This window comes from Engraulis encrasicolus, chromosome 6 (assembly GCF_034702125.1).
Source record: "Engraulis encrasicolus isolate BLACKSEA-1 chromosome 6, IST_EnEncr_1.0, whole genome shotgun sequence".
Classification (NCBI taxonomy): domain Eukaryota; kingdom Metazoa; phylum Chordata; class Actinopteri; order Clupeiformes; family Engraulidae; genus Engraulis; species Engraulis encrasicolus.
In genome coordinates this window covers 31,998,431-32,020,607 of record NC_085862.1, presented here as the reverse complement: position 1 = coordinate 32,020,607, position 22,177 = coordinate 31,998,431, and the positions used below count along the sequence as shown (strand labels likewise).

The following is a 22,177-nucleotide window of genomic DNA, read 5'->3' as shown; positions in this document are numbered from 1 at the left end:
CTCAGTTGACCCAAAATATTATTTGTACTAATGCCACATGATTGCTTTGGCATAAGTCTGGCACAGAGCCCGTTAGAAAGGTCTGGCACTGGGCCATAGAAAGCTACTAGCAAAGCAAAGCTTCTAGCAAAGCCCTTTAGATTAAACAAGATAGTTCTAGAATCTTTGTCAGTTGGTCAATTTAATAAGAAGTACTCTCTACAAGGAAAAACAGAATTTACTGTATAAACTGACCCATAACATTTTAAGCATATTGACCTTGTATAATTGTGACACTTAACAGACAGGAAGATTAGTTTGGAGTTATGAAATGGAATTCAGAAATTACTCTTTTATCATATGCCTTATGGTTACAATATTGATCTGTATACATACTGTATATGGTTAATGGCCTATATCTGCATTAAGTTAACACAGTCAAAAAGTAATTTGTAAGTTCAGTTCTCGTTAATATGTTTATATAAGATAATCCTAAATCAGGTTAAAATCACCATCAAAGCCACTTGGCTGATCAGGTTCACATCTGATCTGTGGCAGGCCCACTGGAGTGGTCTGATATTTCGATAGTTTGGAACATGTAAAACGTGCAGTTGCTTTGTGTTCTTTTTTTTACAGAGAAACATGAGTGCTAAAAAATGAGCTAAACGCAAGGAAAAGCTGGGTCCTGGTGAAATGTTTTTGACATTAAGACAAACAGACTATTTAATCAATCAACCATAAACCAGCCAGTCCTAAATATTGTCTGTCTACTAAGGCTACATAATTGACCCAGCATAGACATGAATATGACACATACCTCCCTAGAAAGTCTGAAGTTGGATCAGCTAATAAAGGAAGCTAGTAAAGCTGCATCAGTTTAGTACCAAGGGCTGGTTAAAAATGGAATGTGACGGAGACAAGCATACAGACAGATAATTCTAACACATTCAAACCTAACATTAGGGATGATGCTTAAGACCACATAATTAAAGAAACAATGCACCATTTTCACCTCTCTGAGTTAAACTCCAAGCTAGCAATTAATTAGTAATTATAGTACCAGCAAGTAGTTAGCTGATGCCATAGGATTCAATAATAATTTCTAGATTGAAAGTAGAAGTAACATCACCAGAAAGATCTGACTCCAGAAAGATCAGACACCATCTGAACTATTTAACTCAAGGGAGGTGTAAAATAAGCTTATTTCCAGAAATGGTACGATATTGCTTTCAGCTGGTGCACATGCAGTAAGTAGGCATCATGTATCTGTGTGTCTCACTGTGAGCTGTGGCACCAGGCGGCTGCATTCTTGAACATGCTGAGCCAGGGCGAGGGGCTCATGGAGGAGCGGAGAGGGCCGGGCGCCCATGCCCACTGCCAGCCCAGTGTGGCGCGCTCCGGGTGGGGCATCATGGCCAGGTGGCGCCCGTCGGCCGAGCAGACCCCCGCCACGCCCTGCGGGGAGCCGTTGGGGTTCATGGGGTATTTCTCTGTTGGGGTGCCCGCGTCGTCCACGTAGCGCAGCGGGGCCAGAGAGCCCTCCATCACCGCCTGCTGAGCCTCGCTCGAGCGGAACTGCATCAGCCCTGAGGCAGACCGGGAGTCACAAAGAGAAGGACGTGAGGACAAGATACAGGCTGCATTCCAATATGTGACCTTGCGTCCTCCACTTGTGTCATCACGTTTAGCTGATGCCCCGCCTCCGTGGAGAAAACAATAAAGTTTCTGTTCAGCTGTCAGCCTAGCCACAACAACTTTTGGAGGACTGTTTTTCATTCTCCATCCCAATTGCAAATGAGAAAATAACATTAGCATTGTGATTTTGCAAGCTATTGAATTAATTTTCTGTTGTCAGTGACATCATCATGAGGTCACAAGCAGGCAAGTGAGCAAGGGAGGACGGAAGTCAGCATATTGGAATCCACCCACAATATGCAGCATAGAACAACAATAGGAAGTGCTGCAGAGAGTTCAAGTGCGTAGAGTAAAGACATAGTACATTCTTGATCCTAAAAGAAATGAAAATGCAAGACATCCAATGGAGATGCATGTTGGAAATGTGTGTGTGCGTGTTTGAGTGTGGGTGTGTGTGAGTAACACAGAGTAAGTGTGTGTGTGTGTGTGTGTGTGTGTGTGTGTGTGTCTGTCTGTCTGTATGAGTGAGTGAGTGAGTGAGAGACAGAGAGAAAGAGACAGAGAGCGGGAGATTGGGATATAGGTATGTAAGAGTGTGTGTGTGTGTGTGTGTGTGTGTGTGTGTGTGTGTGTGTGTGTGTGTGTGTGTGTGTGTGTGTGTGTAAGGGGGTCGTTACCTTCTCCATGGGCCACCCAGACCCCCAGTGCTGAGCCCTCCATCCCCTTCAGCATGATGGCAGGAGAGGGCAGAATGCTCACGCTCACAAAACGAGACTCGAAGCGACCCGACTTATTATGGGTCAGAGTCACATCCGACTCTAGAGACACGGGAAAAGAAAAGAAAATGACGCATTAAAACATGACAAAAAACAAGAACAGCTGTGAGACACTGTGAGCACTTAAAAATGTTACCACACACACACACACACACCCACCCACCCACACACACACACACACACACACACACACACACACACACACACACACACACACACTGTATCTTTGTATGTTCACACAAGCATGGAATGGATTGGTAGACGTATAATTCGTAACTTTTAATTCAAGCTTCATCGTTCATACACTTCGACGGTGTAGTATCCAATAATTTCAGAGCTAGTGGTACATTTGCATGCCTTGTCGAGTTATTTTGCACAGCAACCAACCAAAAAATGAAGAAACACTGGTGAAAACCACACAAAGAAAGTCGGTCAGAGGGCTTTGGCGTTCTTCAAGTAGAGTGAAGGCCTAGAAGCCTAAAAAAATGCCTTTTTAATTTGTTGAAATATGAACTAGTACACTTGAATTAAATGTTTTTTTCTTATCTAAGCAGATGAAGAGTGCCTTGGATGTCCTTCCCACTTTGATAAAAACGTTTTGGCGGAGGCATTATGAGCCCCTGTTGTGTTCTTACCCGTGCTGGCTCCGGTGCCCACCCAGCCCAGCAGTGCCAGCAGCTGGCAGCCGTTACACACGCCCAGGCTCAGGGTGTCTTCACGCCGCCGGAAACGCTCAAACTCCTCCCGTGCCCGCTGGTTATACCGCACAGTGGCCGCCCAGCCTGGAGGAGAGGCACCCAGCAGAAGTTTTAGTGTTTTTTTAATTACAATTATTTAGGAATTTAAAAAAGTAAAATAATATTTATTATTTCTAGTAATTGAAACATTGTGTATGTTTATTTGTAGTAAAAAGAAGTAAAAACGTGTGTGGGATTTGAGGAATAAATACATAAGAAATGTATATAGAAATAGAGCAGTACACACAATAGTTTAGGGAGGAGAAACACATTTGCAAAAATGGCAAATGCAAATGCAAATACAAAATCAAAATGCTCGTATTACTGAAATCTGGTGGCCTATGTGATTGCTTGAATTTAGACATTAAAACACATTCAATAGATTGAACAGCAACTTATCTAAAGTAGGTCAAATCAATGTACAGCTATCGGCGGCTGTGAGGTGGGGTTCAGTTAAGGTAAACCTCTTGTGTTTACATACCTTTGGCCGAGCCCAGCACGTCGGCGTAGCTGAAGCCTCCGACAAACACCACAGCCTTAAAGGGCTCCAGCGTGGTGGCCCCGCTGCACAGGTCCTGCATGGTCACGTCCCACACCTACAGATAAGCAGAGGGGGCAAAGGTCACATATGGTCATTTGGAAACACTATGGTGAACTGGAAAATATAGGTGTAGGAAAGAGATCACACAGGGGTTCTTCCTTTCTTTCTAACGTCAGGGACACATGAAGGAGAAAGGAGCAAAGCGAAGAGAGGCGAAATTCTGTGTTCCATTCTGACAGCTTGACGGTCATCAGGTCGTTGCGGTGAACCAAATACAATGAAACATTTCTTTTGCTGATTTGATTGGCCATCGCTCCTCATTTGCATGATATTAAACTTGGCCAAATATTTTCACTCCTGTTCACTTGCCTTCGCCCCCCTCCTAGGAATGAATGACGACGAGGTTCACCTCGCTTGGCCAAATTCTTGTGTACATTTCCCCGGCATTAGAAAAAGAAACACCCGAGTGCAATATATTCCACATTGCTTTGATACTTCAGAGATGCACCAAAAATGGAGGACGTGGAGGAAAATAATTTGAACGGCAAAATATAATCTTTATGTCATCTGTGTTGATATGCATGGGGACACTCTGGTCAAAGCTAGTGGGAAATATTCGTTAGTGGTGTCTTGAGGTCTTGTGGGACTAGAGAAGAGCAGGGTGGCTTACTAGGGTTCACTAGGCTACAGTCCAGTCAGGTTAAACTAAATATTTTCACGACTCATTCCCATGCAAAGTTTGCCTGTATGGGGAAGGGGGCAGCGTTAGCGCTGTTCTATTGTCTTTTTCACACTGGACAGTCTGCATGCGAGTGATTCTCTAATTCGCCTACACTTTTAAGTCCGTGGATTTTATTTGGCAATTCCACTAACTATTAACTGCATCCAATGATGTTTTGGACATTAGAAAACATTTATCTTTCATATAATACAGAAAGTGTAGACATAGCATTATTTCCCTCAGCAAGAATGAATATTTAATACTGGTTTTGGGCGTTTTCATGCCGTCCTGTTTTCCAAATGTCAGATTCAGTCTTCATATTAGCATGTAAAGAAACTTGTTTTGCCCAAGACGATTGCAAATGTTGATTCACAGTAATCATCACAATATGACAAAACTGTCAGAAAGACCACTGTCCTTTCCATTATACATGAAATTTGCCATTTTGTGTGTGTCCACGAAAACTGTGTTAACCGTGTCACGGTCTGAAACCTCCTCCATAAATCAGTAATGGTTTGGTCTTAGGCCATACGAATAACATCACGTGATGTCATAACCTCTTTGGCAGGATACGGGAAGACTTTTTGGTAAATTTTGAGCTCCATCCTTCCATAATTTAATCCATTCTTTTTCATGTTCTCATAGCGGGAAAATTGCCTGTCAACAGTGTTATCAACATATTCATAAGAATCTGAATTAGAAATCACATGTAGAAAAACACAGATAAAGCATACAGATACATGAATTGATTAAGGTGTTGTGGTGGAACTTCTGAGGTCCTCAGTTAGCACAACACCATAAAAATGGCTGAAATGTCAACGGTGTTACCGTCAATGGTGTTACAATTAAGTATGACAGTCAGGGTTGCCAGATGAGGCTGATGATTTCCAGCCCAAAAAACCCGCCCAATTCTATTGATTTATATGGCAGTGGGAAGGTTTTTCTGATAGATGCCATTTTTACCCGCACACGGCCATCCTAAGCAGCCCAATTGGGCGGGAACCAGCCCAATCTGGCAACACTGATGACAGTTGAGGAGGAGTATGTTTTTGCCAATTTATATCCATATTGACAGACAAACAAACAAAATAATTTGTGTTCTAGGGAGATGGGTTTGTCTGCTCTGTTTTTTTCTCCTAAAAAAGTGCCGACTTGTTCCCCTGCACTGTTGACCGTAACACAGTTGAGTTACACCGTTGACTGTTTTGAAAGTGTTTTTGCGCTATTGATCCCTTATGTGTTGGAAAAATCCTATGAACATACACTAGGGATTATCTCTGGAGAAGGAATTCTTGTGTAAGGAGGGTGACTATATTCAAATCAGACGTTACAGGGATTTATGATGAAAAATGTGTCAGTCTGTATCACAGTGACTCATAAAATCCTACTTATGAAGCTCAACAATCACATTTTCTATATCAGTTGCACAGATTAATGACAACATTACTGCTAAGGGACATAAGCACTTTCAAACATATATTGTTTCAACTCTGTAGTATTTTTATATATATTTGAAATGACATAGTATTTGTCCATAACACTGTTGACAAAATAATTAAGCAAATGTTCGCTTTCATTAGAGTATTATCAAATGATTTAAGATTAAGCTTGGCAATTTGTTTGTTTGGAAACTTAAATATATACACTATGTTAACATCTAGGTCATTTAGTTGAAAAAAAATACTGATAATTGACATTTTGCTTTTGCCAAAAGCGTAGGGAAATCGTAGAATCACTCATGCGCGTTCTAATCCGTGGCAGTCAGCATCCCATCCCTGCCTTCCCAGAACATACTTTCTAATGGGAGCCCGCCAACAGCACGGTCACGCCCACGCAGAAAAAAAGAGGGAGTTCTATTTTCAAGTTGCAACGCACACTTTGCGCCGCGCTGACACTGTGCTTTGGTGCAAAAGGAATAATAATTTTTCATGTTTTCTAACCGTTTCGGACTGAGCACAGATACATTTCGAAAACATTTCGTCAAGTTTCTCCCCGTGCTTGCAGTGTGAATGACCTGTTACACATGTCAACTGGGGTAGAGCTGGAAGTGGGAAAGGCCTTGTGATGTCTTGAAGATTTGAGACGGTGTGAATTATACCTCAAAGCCGGCCATCAGGAGGGATACAGACATCTCTCGGTCTCCGTTGCTGCCTTCCTCTCGAACCACAGCCACGCGCGGTTTCACGGCACCTGAACCACAAACCCAAACCCAAAACAGGGCAGTAGAAATGCAGAACATGTTTCAGTTACAAAGCTTAAATTATCAAATTAGCCGATCAATTATCAAACAGTTAGCAATACATAAACACAAATATTTTTGCCTTGAAAATTAACAAGAATATGAATTTGCAAAGTAAAATATTTTGGGACTCTTTTGAGCACAAAACTTTTCATTGCTCGTGAATGAAATTAATGAATATATGACAATAAAACTTATTGCATCTTATAAACCCAAACTCACTCAGGCTCTCCATCCTGGGGGTGGTGGTGGGGTCAAAGGTGAGTTTAAAGTAGGGCTGGGTGCGGCGGCTAAGCCCCTCCTCTTCCTGTTGGACACACAGGGAATTGGCCTGCAGCCGCTCCAGCTGGAAGCTGGTACTCTCCCATAATGCCCTGAGACTGGGCAGCGCCTCACTCAACACCTCCTGCCCATCCACCCTCACGGTCACCTAGGAGAGAGAGAGAGATGGGAGAGGAAAACAAAATCTGACTTCAGCCAGAAGAAAGAACAAAAAATGGAACTGGGCAGAGCTTGGAGATATTGTAGCAAATGCATTGGGAGTGACAGGACAGACATACAACTCACAAGCTCGCTTAAAATTAATGAGAAGAAAAAAAAAATGGACCGAAATAATAGAAGATGAGGTGAAAGGAGCTACAGAGTTTTAAAAAAAAAGTGTAGACATTAGGCAACATTAGACTAGTTCACCCACTCTTGAGCAGTCAAGCCTAATCAATGAACGTAATCTAATCAATGGTTGTTGACTGACCATAGACTCGGGTCCAAAGCCGCTGGTCTTGCCAATGATGGGACAGAGCAGGCCAGCCTCAGTGTAGCTCTGACGCACTCTCTCCACATCACGCTCAGCCACCTCCAGCACCAGGCCCAACTCCTCAGCAAACAGCACCTCCAACACTGAGAGAGAGAGAGAGAGAGAGAGAGAGAGAGAGAGAGAGAGAGAGAGAGAGAGAGAGCGAGCGAGAGAGAGAGAGAGAGAGAGAGAGAGAGAGAGAGAAAGAGAAAGAGAAAGAGAAAGACAGAAAGAGGAAGAGAGACAACAGATGACTAAATATGTGTAATGCAAGTAAGAAAAACCTTTGAAATGTGATTAAAAACACAGCGTAACAAACCTCCAGCGCCTTGTGACACCAAGTCCACCTCTATCCCCCGATTCCCAGCGAAGGCCATCTCCAGAAGACAGGTGATAAGGCCTCCATCACTCACATCATGGCCTGCACTCAGCACGCCATCTGCCCAATGGAAAAAAAAACAGAGTAGATTACTAAGCTGTGAGGATGTGGCAGTTTACATGTAATGACGTGCCCTTCTGCCATCTGATGTGATACCTGAATTTTGATACCATGTTGCAATCGCTAAACCCTACGGTCACCCTCTGTCAACCCTCTTCCACCTTTTTTTTCCATTTCAGCCATATTCACAGTACATGGTGAGACAACAATGTATTTCACTGGAAAAAAGTAACTCCAAAAACAATGCAAACCAGACTAGGGTGCATTTCTCGAAAGCGCAGTAGTTAGCCAGTTAGCAACTTGGATGGTTGCCAATGGGAAATTGCAATGCAAACAACAAAGTTGCTAATGTTGTTAGCAACTATGGTTTCGAGAAATGTAGCCATGTACAGCAGTGTGCAGTATAGCACACATATACAATATCAACCCAGCGAACAGCCTGTGTAACTGTGTGTATGACTAACAGCCTGTATGACAATGTGCTACCCACCCTTGAGGAGGGCCTGGGTGGTGTTGAAGCAGGCTGACAGCTTGTCTGGGTGCTCCAGGTCCGGGCTGACCTCTCCCAACTGACCAAAGCACTGGGCCAGGGCCGAGCCTCCCAGCCGGTGCCGACCTGGGCTCACAGGTACGTACACAAGCACACCTGGATGGAGAGACAGAGGAAAGGAGACAATGCCAGTGAATTCCAGAAAATAAATAAAATTCCAAACAGAGAAGGTAGTAGTTCAACCCACAGAACATGAACCTGTATTTATCTCATGAGAGCTTTAGAATGTGCCTTTAGACTATTGCCTCCTAGCCTGATTATCATCGACTTTCAAATCTCTTTGAGACTTGGTCTGACCAAGAGCATAACAATTAACATTTCCCAAATGGCATGGTTGACCCGCCTCCATTGGTTTGCTAATGGTTGTTTGCTTCCTGACAAAGTGGGAGGAGTTCCTGTTTTTCAGGGAACTCAGAAAGTACTTGCATTAGCTCCTGACCTGACTAGCAGCAACGCTGAAGGTGTTGCGTCACTAGGAGGGCACGGCCTGGCTAATTGCCTCCCATTCACCCCAACCCTCTCAGCTGTCCCAAAGGCTCCCTAACGCCCCCTCGAGGGGCTGTAGAGCCCCTGCTGACTCGACTGACCTTGTCCATGAGGATCCTCCAGGTCTGGGGTCACGGTGGCGGTGATGTCAGGACACACAGCATACACAGAGATCACCAGAGCACCTGCCAGACAGACAAGTAATGACTAAACATAATACAAATCCAAGCAGTTGTAATAAGTACTAGGAGTGCAACATGGGCAGTGGGTACCTCAGTAACACAGCAAGTAAAAGGACTGGGCCTTTATACAATCAACAGGTGAACACACATACACACATGCGCGCACACACACGCAAACGCTCGCTAACACGCACGCACAAGTACGGGAATTTTGAAATGATTTTAAGCACCTAATACTGACATGGGGCCCTCTGAAGCTGTTGTTCACGTGATATTTTTAAACAACTGCATTGCTTAATGTGAAAGCTTTCATGAGGCCAAGACTTTCTAGTGGATACCCTGCACACACACACCCAAGCCATACCTGGTGCTTTGACGGTCTCCTCGCCCACGCGAGCGGCCATGCTGAGGGAGTCCTTGCCCCCGTCCACTGCCACCCCCAGCTGGCTCATCACCTGGCACATGGCCTGGCACGCCTCCCACAGGCTGGCACCCTCCCCGGCCAGCTTGGCCGCCCACATCCAATTGCCACTGCACTTCACGTCCTGTGTAGGGCACACAGCACAGACGGGTCAGGTCAGGGGTGACACATGAGCGCTACAATTTAGGTCAGCGCCTTCAAGCCAGAAGTGTAAAAAAGGTATAAAATACGCCATCTGTTCATGAACTCACTCAACACATCTGCAAAAACAACCAAAATAGAAAAAAGGGCTAATCAAACGGCCTGAGCAACATTCGAGAGTTTGTGAATAACAGCAGAACATACAGGCAATGCATTTAAAGTATGCAACATGATGCTGTGCACACCAACACTCTCATACCACCTCATAGATGCCTCCTCTTCACAGGTTAAATTAGAAGCTTAGATTGTAATGTGTGTACTTTTTCCCTCTGGGTTAAATCCATAATCTACTTGAAGAATCTCTCATCTACCGCTGTGTGCTGCACTAACGCAATGGCAAATTTGATTGCAAAACTTCTTCACTTTGATTGGGGCAGCTAGTCTTAGCCATCACTTTTGCTTCAATTCCTTCACCATAAATTCTTTTCTACATCTTTTTCTACCCTGCAAGTGCATGCTGGAGTATGCGCCATGGTCATGACATGATAACTTTAAACATTACAATTTTGTGGAGCAGAATTTAGTTTAAACTTTGAAGTAAAAAGGCAAAAATCCACACACTTTAGATATTTTGTCAAAATTCTGTTTACTCCAGCCAATTGTTGGGCTAAAGCCATTTTTTGCGAAGGACTGAAGTGTGTGGATTTTTTGTTGTTTTCACTTAAAGATTTAAACTTTGACAGAAGCAGCTATGTTTTACCTTGAGGGCTGTGACTCTGGCGAAGACCAGGTTGGTGAGTGCCTCCCCTACTGCCATGCGTGCCCCTGCCTCCGGGGACACCAGGCCCTTGATGGGCTGCTCGCCGATGGCTGTGGCAGCCCCCTGGAGACCGAAGGGGGACAGGGCCACCACGGCAACGTCAGCCAGAGGGGTGTGCAGCGGCCCCACACACTGTTGCTGGGCAACCAGACCAGTCACAGAGCGGTCCACCTGAGAATGACATGAATTACAATAAATTACAGACAAATTAAAACAATAAATGCAATTTCATACAGTTTTCTAGATGCACTAGCACAGACAGTGACGTTGTCGCTTGGCAACTGAAGGGTCGATTGTTCAATTTCACCCCCTGTGGGTTGGAATTGTCAATCATATACTACTTAACACTCATCACTTTGCACCTGCCATTGTTTATAAAAAGCTCAGACAAATCAATTCACATTTGACCTTGAAACTGTGACAGGGGTTTTACTTTCAAAGGTTGGAGCCAGACAACTAATACAGTTCGCACACACCACACCACTGCAGTGTCATTAGAAATGCATAATGTGAAATGACGACAGCAAGCAAAACTGACGTCAGGCAGCGGACTGACCTTGTTGGTGAGGTAGCGTTTGCTGGCCACAGAGGGTAGTCTGAGAACCCTCTCTAGAGCCGAGAGCACAGAGAGAGAGGAGGGCAGAGACAGGGGCTGGAGGGAGGGGGCAAGACGCTCCATTGCAAACTCCTGGGAGGAGGAAAGAATGGGGGATGGAAAGAAGCGGAGAAGGAGAGATGTTACGTTGGTTTTGAAATTCAAAAAATAGATGTGTATACATTAACTTTATTACAGGCTCGAGGATCGCAAGACATGCATCACAATACATGAATCAATATCCCTTTTAAGAGGCTGCTTTTGGTAGCTTAGCTGCTTTTAATAATGTATGAAACTACTGCATAGATACCACAGCAACCGACAACAGCATGTTTTTCAAACTGAGTCATTTATGTAGATCTGCTTGTTCAGACTTGTCTGAGTTGTCTTGTGCGAGTCAGTGGTTGCCACACACCTTCTGGGGCATTTTGCCCAGCACCCACTCCAGATCCAGATCCACAGGATGACGGCCATTTTGGGTGTCACCACGATTTTTCAGATCATCCACCAGAACAATCTTAAAAAGAAAAGAAAAAGAAAACCGTTCACTACTGGGAGAGACCCAAGTATGTCTGCTGAACCGGCATATATGGAATGGGTAAGAGAAGAGAAGAATTACAACATATTGGCAAGAACTTGAAAGAACTATTTGTTTTATTCATTTCATCCCACCTTGCCATCTCCAGTGATCTTGCCGACAAAATCAACAGGGCACTTCTCCCGCAGACACACTCGTTCTAGAAAGTCCCGGTCGGCAGGTTTCAGCAGGAGGGCGTTACTCTCCTGATACTCCGCCCCCCACAGCTCCAGGACACTGAGAGTGGGGTCACCTGTCTGAGACAAAATGGAGAAGATCACCTCAGAAACATTTTCCGAAATGAATGTTACTTCTGCCAAGGAGGTATGTTTTCGGTCGCGTTGGTTTGACTGTTTGTTTGTTTGTTTGTTTGTCGGCCTGCCAGCAGGATAACTCAAAAAGTTCAAACAGCTTCCTTGGCAGAGATCTGCACTGAGTGCATTTTTAGTCAAGTATGTTCACCACACATTCGGTGGATATAAAATGTCTACACAACCCTGAGGTTCTTTTTCAATTGCACGGTACAGGTTATAGTTTTTATATTAAAGGTGGGGAACGTTTTTTTATATCCACTGTAATAGAGGGGCATGCTTTTTAATAAGATGCTGAATTTTGCAAGGAGAAATATACAATATATACACATTCAAGATGACTGCATGGATATATTTACCTTAAACTTGCTGGTGTAAATCACGGCTCCTGCGGGCTCACTCAGTTCCTTTAACACGTTTCCTGAAATATGCCCAATGACAAGTGTCAATATGGAACAAGCGCCACAGACATGCATCATGTGAAAAGCCTCCAAAAAGCAAACTGGTTTCTGATTAACCGACTGACATGACGATATATAGTGTAGAGTTGCTACACGCAACTAAAAACGTCTTTACAATTTCATCATGCATGTAAACAGCACACAAAAAAAGATGGGTAGAAGACAATTTCAAGTAATCCCAATGTGTCACTGCCATCTGCTAAGACCATGTGTCTTACACATTAGTTGTGTATATTATTTAAATCATTGCTTATATAGCCCTTTGTCTTCTATATTTCACACTTTGAAATACTCTACCATCTCACGGTTCTAATACACTTTTACACTATACCTTATACTTAATACACTATACCTTTAGCTTTTACACAGCCTTTAGCTTTTATGCTTCAAAGCTTTGGAACCAGCTTCCAGATAACGTAAAAAATGCACCGACTATTGATACCTTTAAATCTAGACTCAAAACAAAGCTGTTTTCAGATGCTTTTAACTAGCTCGCTTTTTATATCATTTTTTATCTCTATGTCTATTTCTTACCATATGTTTTTATCTGAATGTTTTAAACACATTTCTTAAAAATGTATTGTTCTTTTTATGTTTTTCTATTTACCATATGTTTTTAATGTTGGTGTTGTAAATGTTCTTTTGACTTTTTTTGTTTTTTTTTTTTTTTTTTTTTTTTTTTTTGTGAAGCACATTGAGTTGCACCTGTGTATGAAATGCGCTATAAAAATAAATTTGACTTGACTTGACTTGAAATTTGACTATACCTTATACAGACTGCATATTATGACTTATTTTGATGGTCATGTTTTTATTGTGTGGTGCTGATGCTGCGTGGGTACCGTTGCCGTCAGCAAGCTTGTTTCGGATGCTACAATAAAAGTCTCAATAGTCATGACTGTATTGGGGGAGGCTGATTCTGCAGAGCTGCCATTGCCCTGGTGCCCTAGTCATGGACGCTGCAATAAGTCTTGATGCTAATGATCCTATAGTGTGGTGCTGATGCTGTGTGGGTACCGTTGCCCCCGGCGCCCTGGTCGTGGATGCTGCAGATGGGGTTTCCGTCTCTCCTCTCCAGGCAGGCCCTCAGGGCCCGGTTCATCTTCTGCTCCATCTCAGCATCCCCACGCTGCACCGCGTCCAGGTCACGTGCACTGGAGTTATCACCCTGCACCTGAAAAGTACATGTGTAAAAAACACAGGCACGCGTAATTGCACTTCATTTTTTTCCACAAAACACTGCAACTTCTGTCCTAATTCCAGTAATTTCACAAGTTTGGTTGTGTCAGCTTTTTCTGGGCTATTTTAACTAAGCTTGACTTTTAAGTCAGGTACTCATTATGTTGTATGTAGGCAATCTTGATTTTACATGAACATGATCTTTGGGATATTGTTTTGCTGCCATTTTCATTATGGTCTGTGAGATGTACTGTACCTGCACAGAGGAGGCAGCCCCTCCCCCGACCCCAATCCTGTACACTGGGCCTCCGATCTTCACCACCTCCATGTCTGATTACACACACACAAAAGGGAAAGATCGAAATATTACTTTACTCCATGATCAGATCCACAATACAAGTCACATGTGCAGACACCATTTCACATTCAATGTCTAATTCACGGTGTCCTTAAATGTTTTATTTAAATTTTATATTCCAGAGCAGTTCCCCGCTGTTCAGCTTAATCAGATCACAGATGATGGTCGTAAGAATTCATTGATAATGGATAAAATGATACACTTTTGAATGACACATTGTACATTTAAAGTGATATTGTCCCATTTTTGGAAATACGCTTATTTTACACCTCCCCTTGAGTTAAATTATAGGGGTTTACCATTCTCCTATACTGTCAACCGTTCTCTGGGTATGGCAGTGCAAATTTTACCTCCATGCTAGCAGTTAACATTGAGTCCTATGAGACCAGTCGGCGGCTAACTGGTCTCATAGGACTCAATGTTAACTGCTAGCTTAGAGGTAAAAACTGCACTGCCATACCCAGAGAACGGTTGAAAGTATAGGAGAACAGTAAAACCCTATAATTTAACTCAAAGGCACGTGTAAAATAAGCGTATTTCCAAAAATGGGACAGTATCACTTTAACATTTACTGAGTCTTTAGGTTCTTGCCAATATACTGTGCTTGTGGCCTTGCACTTTGCCAACACCCCGCCTCCGTGGAGAAAACAAAAGTTTCCCCAGCTGTCAAACTAGCCACAGCAACTTTTGGGGTACTATTCCCCATTCAAAATCCTGATTACAAATGAGAAAATGACATCTGAATTGCGCTTTTGCCAGATATTGAATTAAACATCCGGATTGTAAGGATATTACTACTGAATCTCTACCCGGCTCTGCCGCCTCCTTCTTCACATGTGGGTCCTCGATGGAGCCCAGCCCACCGCTGAACATGATTGGCTTAATCCACTCTCTACGCTCCCCATTGGCCAGCCGCATTCCAAAGGAGCGGGCAAACCCTGGAGTTTGTGGGTGAGAAAAGGACAGATGGAAGGCAACAAATTTACTGCCATTAACAGCAGAAACAGAAGTAAAACAAATGTGAAACAATCAGACTATTTCCTTTAATAAAAAAGGCACCATGTAACAAAAAATATATTATTATTTTTAACCATTAAAGCAGTTGAAAATACCTGATGTCTAATTACGTCACTTCCTGCTATATCAATGGTCTACTGCACATCCTCCTGCTCACCTGTGAGTACCGGTTCCCCAAACTTGTTGCCATAGTCGGAGGCCCCATCACTGGCTTCGATGGCCACCTGCAGGGGCGGGGCGAAACTAGTGGGGTACTCCCACCCCTCCTCCTCCCAGGGCAGGGCAAAACCTGAATTAGAAGACAGACACCACAACATTACACATTACCGTATATTACAAAAAGGGTTTAGTTGGAAGCAAGTGGAGTTCCTCTCCTTCAACAGTTGAAGTTCTTTGGATGAGGAATGAGACGTCTAAACGCTCCAGAGGAAGTGCAATTTCACTAAAACCTTTTGGAAAACATCAAGACCTGGTTGCGTGAGAATCTCAAGATATTACATTGAAATTAGCAGTTGATTTCTAGCCAAATACCCTTACAAAATCACATTTTGTAATCCAAACATCAGGACACATTATATTGCCTGCGTGTCGCACCTGGAATGTGTAGGTTTCCAAAGCAGTATCCGGCTGTCCCGGCGATCACATGACCTCCCTTCCCAGCACTCTGCACATCCCTGATGCGGCCTCCTGTTCCCGTGGTAGCACCACTGAACGGGGCCACACCTGCAACAGAAGAAACAGAAACTGATTTAACAACTGTCATTGAATTAATACACTAAAAATCACTAAAATGTCACAAAATGTACTTGCATCAGATGTACATTAATGACACATCTGAAGGTAAAAAAATATTCCTACTGCATGCTCAGCTAAAGTGAAGGCTCACACTCAAGAGTTCCAGTCAATACACTGCATGCAGGACCTGACTCAAGCACAATTTCACCTAGTCAGGACAAGGACACCGTCAAACCAGCAATCCTTTACATGAGCACACTAAAATGAAACCCTAGTTTCATGCCTGTGTATGGACAGGTATGTCTGTGATATAGCACTTCGGCTCATCTGTGGGTAAGTTGTGAGTCTTTGCAGTGAGGTCTAGAGCAGGGATTCTTAACCTTTTTGACGTTGAGGCCCATTTTTTTCTGTGCAGAGTGGCCCTGGGCTTATCTAATATTGCCCATGCCCACACCCATTATATGGTATAATATAAATTAAAAATAATATAATAATTATATAGGGCCTATAGGGCATGCATATATATATAAAATGTTTGTGTATGAAAAAACAATTAAATAAAAAAAAAGCTTATAGTTAAAAATAGGACTATTAATGCATTCTGTAGGCTAATGGAAAACCTGTATTAAAATGAGCTCACTCTTCTATATTCAATGATAAACCATCCTCTCACAGTGCATCAGGCCAGAGCCATTCATACATTTGACATTTGTAACAGCTCTGTTTACGATTTGTGATGAATCTGCCGAGGGTTGATTCAAGACGCTTTTACTTAGTGATGTGCAGATGCGACGCGAGAACAGAAACTTCTGGCAGCCTGTCAAAAAAGGAAAGCTTTGTTGCGCAATATCACGCAAATTTCATTAAATAAATGTATTTTGGGGGACACAAGGATAACGGTTTTGCTTTGTCAGTAAACAGAATCCGTTTGAGTAACGTTTCAATCGCTTATGTTATTTTGTAACTAAACGTGAGGAGAGAAGGCATCGGCAAATCACACTTCGCGACGGTTGGTAATTTCTCATTCTCCATTCGTGTAGGCCTACTGCGTGTATAACCGTCTTTGACGTCTTTCACTAGCCTACTAAACCAGCGGTGTGTGGTCATTTAAGCAGAACAGCAATAGAGTAAAAAGGCGCACGCTGTCTTCAGCATCTTTAATTGAGAATGCTGCAGTTGCACGGCCCATCGCGGCCCTGCGGTGCGAGGATGAAACTATTCCGTGGCCCTTAAGTTTCTGAGCATGGCCCAGCTTTGGGCCGCGGCCCTATGGTTAAGAATCCCTGGTCTAGAGCCCTCCTACCTCTACTAATCCAAGCACACGCGCACGCACGCACACGCACACGCACACACACGTCTCACCTGTGGGGAAATTGTGCGTCTCTGCTGTGAAGATGACATGCCTGGTGGCCCGTCTGGTTTCGTAGGCACTGGCCTGGCCAGCATCACTGGGATACATGAAGTCCAGCTCCACTCCCTCGATACCACTGTTCAAAAACACACACATGTTAATCACAGTGCAGAGAGATAAATAAATAGAAAAATGCTTAAGGAGTAGACCTGTTTTCCTTTTGTCAAATATGAAATGAAGGATTGGCCACCATAGCAAACATACGGTAAATATTTGGATAGAAATGGAAAGTAAGAAAAGCGGATTAAGTCATTGAAAAGACTGGAAAAAAAAGAGATATTACATATGTAGTGTACTGTACACATTGAGAGTAAATAGAATGGAGGCCAAAATTCTATTTCATTGTTGAAGCCAAGTTGGAGCCAAGGTTGGACCCAAAAAGACCAAAAAATGGCCAAATCCCATTCATTCCTATGAGAGACATAAAACCCTGTATCTCCCTTAAATGCCACTCCAGGGAGATCATTTTTCGCTCAACTAGTAGGTCCCCTTGCTCTCCAACTTACCAGGGTGGTGATTTTTTGTGGTGATGTTTTATTTTAGAGAGGTATTAAAAGTTAAATTGACCAATGAGCATCAGAACATGGTTTGATTGACCGTTAGAAGTCTTGTTGTTGTCCAATCAGCACCTGCGTTTGGCGTTGCTAAGGTGGAATGTAAGTTGGAATGTTCCCAAATCTGGCTTCAAAGCGTTGAATGGCAAATAGCGTTGATTTGGCGTCCATTCTATTTACTGTCAATGACTGTACACCATGTTTGACAACATCAGTGTATGAGTATGTCACCTGCTGTTGTCAGAGAACTGTATGACATTGTTCTGGTTGCTATGGTGCTGTGTGGCCATGATGAGGCTGAAGAGGGTGTCCTTCTGCACCTGCCCGTCAATCAGCATGCGGCCACGGAAGAACCAGTGGCGACTGTGCTCACTGGGAATGCACAGAAACAACATGGAGGATGTTAAGTCAACTCCTAGCTCATTTATTTATACAGGGGAAACAGAAATTGACTGACCCACACACACATCAAGTATGCAAATATGCGGGTGGACACACACCTATGTGCATACACACACACACACACTCACACACACCTGTTGGACTGTGCCAAGTCAAAGCACTCCACGCTGGTAGGGTTCCTCTTGACCCTCTGAAATAGGGCTGTATAGTAGTCTAGATCCCAGGAGTCAAAGGCAAGACCTATTGAATACATACACATACTGCTCAAATACACTCATTTCACATTCAGTGTCTAAGAGTATAGTCATTGTTTGCACAGTCTGGTTGTGGTGCGAGAGACAATGGTTGTGAACAGAATGCATTGCTCTGAGCTGTGAAACCACCATCTTCTGAAAAAAAAGTCTGAAATGAGTTGAATTGATTGATTCAATTGAGGAAATGATTTCATTGCAGAACGCAAATTCCATAATCCCGAGGTAGTGGGAGATTTGTGGGGACTACAAAAATCACCCACTGAGCAACTAACATGAATTCTGCAGACACGCACAGACTACTGTGAGGGAGGAGTGCACAATCCCGTGATGAAATTAAACACAGCACTTGAGTCAGGTGACATCCACAATCAGTCTAATCACTTCAGGGCTGCTACATGCACGTGATAAGACGCCCAACACCCATCCATCCATCCATCCGGGCGCTGATGTGGCAGAAAAAAAAGTGTAGTGGAGGAGGAATGAAGCAGTTAAGTAAAAAAGACAGTGACTGGTAGTAAGTCTTTGGGAGAGATGTGCAAGAATAACACACAGAGAAAAAAAGACAGAAAAAGAGAGGGAGAGAGAAAGAGCAATAGATGCTCAGGCACGCAGAGAGAGAGAGAGAGAGAGAGAGAGAGATGGATAGAGAGAGAGAGAGAGAGAGAGAGAGATTGATAGAGAGAGAGAGAGAGAGAGAGAGAGAGAGAGATTGATAGAGAGAGAGAGAGAGAGAGAGAGAGAGAGAGAGAGAGAGAGAGGGAGAAAGAGGGGGGGGGGAGAGAGAAAAAGAGTAACAGAATGTAAGTCAATGCAAGTGAGAGAAACAGAAATCTCAGGAGAGGACAAAGACCCCATTCAGAACAGCCCATTGGGAGGAGAAACTTTGTTGCCAGAGCTGATTCTTACCCAGATCATTGTTGGCCTTTTCCAAGGCTGCCCGGCCTTGCCCCAGGATGTCCACCTCAAACACTTTCTGTGGACGCACATCCACTGCAAACGAGTCGATGGGACGCTGGTACACGCATTCGGTCATGCCGTCGTACAGACAACCAATCAGTTTATCCTCACCGTGGTCCGATTTCGTGCCATTTTGAATACCGATGGGCTGGAGTCAAAGAAAATCATTGTGAAAACTTTGGATGGATTTCATGAACATTTCATCACATTTTTAGAAGCAACAGAACGGATGCACACACACTTATTGATATATATTTAACACATAACTTTTTGCCCAAATCTCTTGGGAGAGAAAAAAAACATGATTATTGAGAGCCATCTTTTCAGAGGTGATAGGATGCTTGTCCAACCTTGATGAGGTGTCTGCGAGACAGCTCCACACGGGTGACCTGGCTGAGGCCAGCACTCTGGCAGATGGACACGGCATTGGTGGACCAGGCCGTGGAGAAGTTCAGTCTAGACAATTACACGACACAAAACAAGGAATGTATAACCACACCGTCCAATGGCTCTTTTACATGAAAACATTCCAAAACACCTGTCCGAGCTCAGAGGTGTGCAAAAGCGCTCCACCGTAAACAAAATAATGAATTACAGGCCACGATCAACAACATTTAAGGCATCATAATCATTTCAAAACACAATAGGAATGACACTGACAGAACTGTAACGAAGCCATGCAATGCAAGCTTGATGGTTTGAGTTCAGAACGAGGAAAAAAAAAGCAGTGGCCTGGTTAAGTCACCTGGGTCCGATCTCCACCAGCCTCTCTCCCTCTCCGGCCTTGAGGGAAGGTTCATCAGACACGCTACCATGCTGGGGTGGGCTGAACAGCCAGACTAGCACCTTCTTCTCCTCAGCACTGAGAGATCCTGCTCCCAATGAGAAACAGATGACAGCAGAGGAGATGAGAAGAGGCCACAATTATAGAGTAGAATGTAAAAATATATTTGGCACACTTCCGAGGAACGCATTACAGTGAGTGCGTTGCAATATGCGACCTTGCCTCCTCCACTTGCTTCTCTCCTCGTACCAGGAAGTAATATGTCATGATGACATCACTGACAACAGCATTATATTTCAATATCTTGCAAAAGCTCTCATTTGCAATTGGGATGGTGAATGAAAAACAGTCCCTCAAAAGTTGTTGTGGCTAGGCTGACAGCTGGGAAACTTTATCGTTTTCTCCACGGAGGAGGGGCAAGGAGGCGGGACGAGGAGACAAGCGCAAGTGGAGGAGGCAAGGTCGCATATTGCAACGCACTCAGCATGTGTTTCTCACAGCACGTATCGTATAGCCTCCGTTCTTAAGAGCTCAAAGCAACAGCAGTTCACCGTTTCAAAATAAAAGGACCAACTTTCATCTGGTTGATCACAGGAAGTGCTTCTCACCATTCAGTTCCACATTGTAGCAGAGTTCAGTTTCTATGGAGACCCCTGGATACAGTACTGCCGTCCTCTGCAGGGACCTGCCAACCCCTGACTGCCTCCTGTAGAACCTCAACACAGGCATGACACTGAGGAGAGAAATAGAGATAGAGATGGAGATGGAGATGGAGATAGAGATAGAGAGAGAGAGAGAATCCAAATAAACCATTTGGAAACATTATGCATTATAAAAATGTCACAAACTATGACATGGAATTCACATAATAGCATCTAGCTCGTTTTGTAAAGGGGGGGGGGGAGGTGTGTGCACCCACCACCAACATCAAACAAAAGCAACAACAGGTAGTGGAAAAAAACGTCCAAAGTCTACATTGAGAGCCGATTGTAAAGGCAAATGTAAATCAAAGTCTTGACCTGTCCCTAAAACTCGTAGGCTACAGAGTGCACGAGGACAAACTCGAGGCTAGGGTCACTGATTATTTGCCTCTTGCATCACAAGGATCCCATCGCAGGAACTGGGTCGCCTATCCTAAATTGATTGCGCTAGCTAGGCAGTTATGGTGTAGCCTGGTCCTGACCATCCCATAATACTACCATTTCAAGTGGCAACACTGTAGTTTAATTCCCAACAGGACATACTTTATGAAGTCTTTGACAAAAGTTTAATGCATCACCCATAGCCATAAGAGACTCATAGGATCTACAAGACAATAAAGGGACAGCATTGAAATGATCCTGGCATATTTGACATGATGAGGAAATGAAAGTGAATAGCGTAAAATAATCTAATTGAGATTCACAGCATCACTTTGGACACAGAATGCAGCAGAGCTACTCCAGATGCAGAAGTTGATTTATCTACAAAGTTAGCTCGCCTTCACAGCACAACCAGACAGGGCCAAACACTGAGGAAAACAGATCAGGGAGGTTTACAAATACATTACAATGTGTCATGCATTTTACCTTGATTGTCTGACCACCGCTTTTTGTCCGCCAGCAGAAGATTCTTGCAAGTTGCAGAATGAAGGCGCTCTGGTTCAAGAGCTACACAAACCCCACGTGCGCAGTTTCGACTACACACGAACCTTCCGCGCAACAGGGTAGGTCTAGCTCTGCGCCTGCGCAATTTTAGGAGGTGGGAATCTTTTTTCTTGTTTTGTAATTTATGTCTTATTAATAATATTATTGGCATTGCTTTTATCACAGTTAGCTGCTGCGCACACACTCATTTTGCTACTGCACCTTATTGTATTGTCGTTGCAAAGAGCCTGCCACAATACAAATATTAAATTCCATTCACGCTTTGCACTTAAATCTCAGAGATGAACAGATCAACAAAAAGAGAGTGTCTTTTCTTAAGAGAGTGAGTTGTCTATCCCTGACTGACTGACCACTTTAGCTTTGATCTTCGCCTGTGCCAGGTGTTCTCATTTAATCGTCCACTAGGTGGCGACATTTCACAAGAACCGCCAGTCACCAGTTTCACGTTCATGGTGCACAGTTGTTAGAGTTTTGGT

At 43.6% G+C, this 22,177-nt stretch overlaps 1 protein-coding gene across 1 annotated transcript; it reads right to left on the bottom strand.

The window, feature by feature from the left end:
• Window positions 1–199: 199 nt before the first annotated feature.
• Window positions 200–21,763, bottom strand: pfas (phosphoribosylformylglycinamidine synthase). Its single transcript, XM_063201291.1, has 29 exons — window positions 21,624–21,763; window positions 20,664–20,788; window positions 20,017–20,143; window positions 19,622–19,727; window positions 19,221–19,419; window positions 18,195–18,300; window positions 17,890–18,030; window positions 17,056–17,180; window positions 15,553–15,681; window positions 15,116–15,247; window positions 14,751–14,879; window positions 13,840–13,913; window positions 13,422–13,578; window positions 12,303–12,364; window positions 11,728–11,889; window positions 11,471–11,572; window positions 11,017–11,148; window positions 10,401–10,631; window positions 9,443–9,623; window positions 8,998–9,081; window positions 8,351–8,506; window positions 7,741–7,860; window positions 7,380–7,525; window positions 6,851–7,058; window positions 6,488–6,579; window positions 3,609–3,723; window positions 3,026–3,172; window positions 2,292–2,432; window positions 200–1,565 (listed from the first exon to the last, which is right to left on the bottom strand). Exons 2-29 carry the CDS (start codon window positions 20,782–20,784, stop codon window positions 1,255–1,257), a joined length of 3,936 nt encoding a protein of 1,311 aa, XP_063057361.1. The 5' UTR covers window positions 20,785–20,788; window positions 21,624–21,763; the 3' UTR covers window positions 200–1,254.
• Window positions 21,764–22,177: the final 414 nt, after the last annotated feature.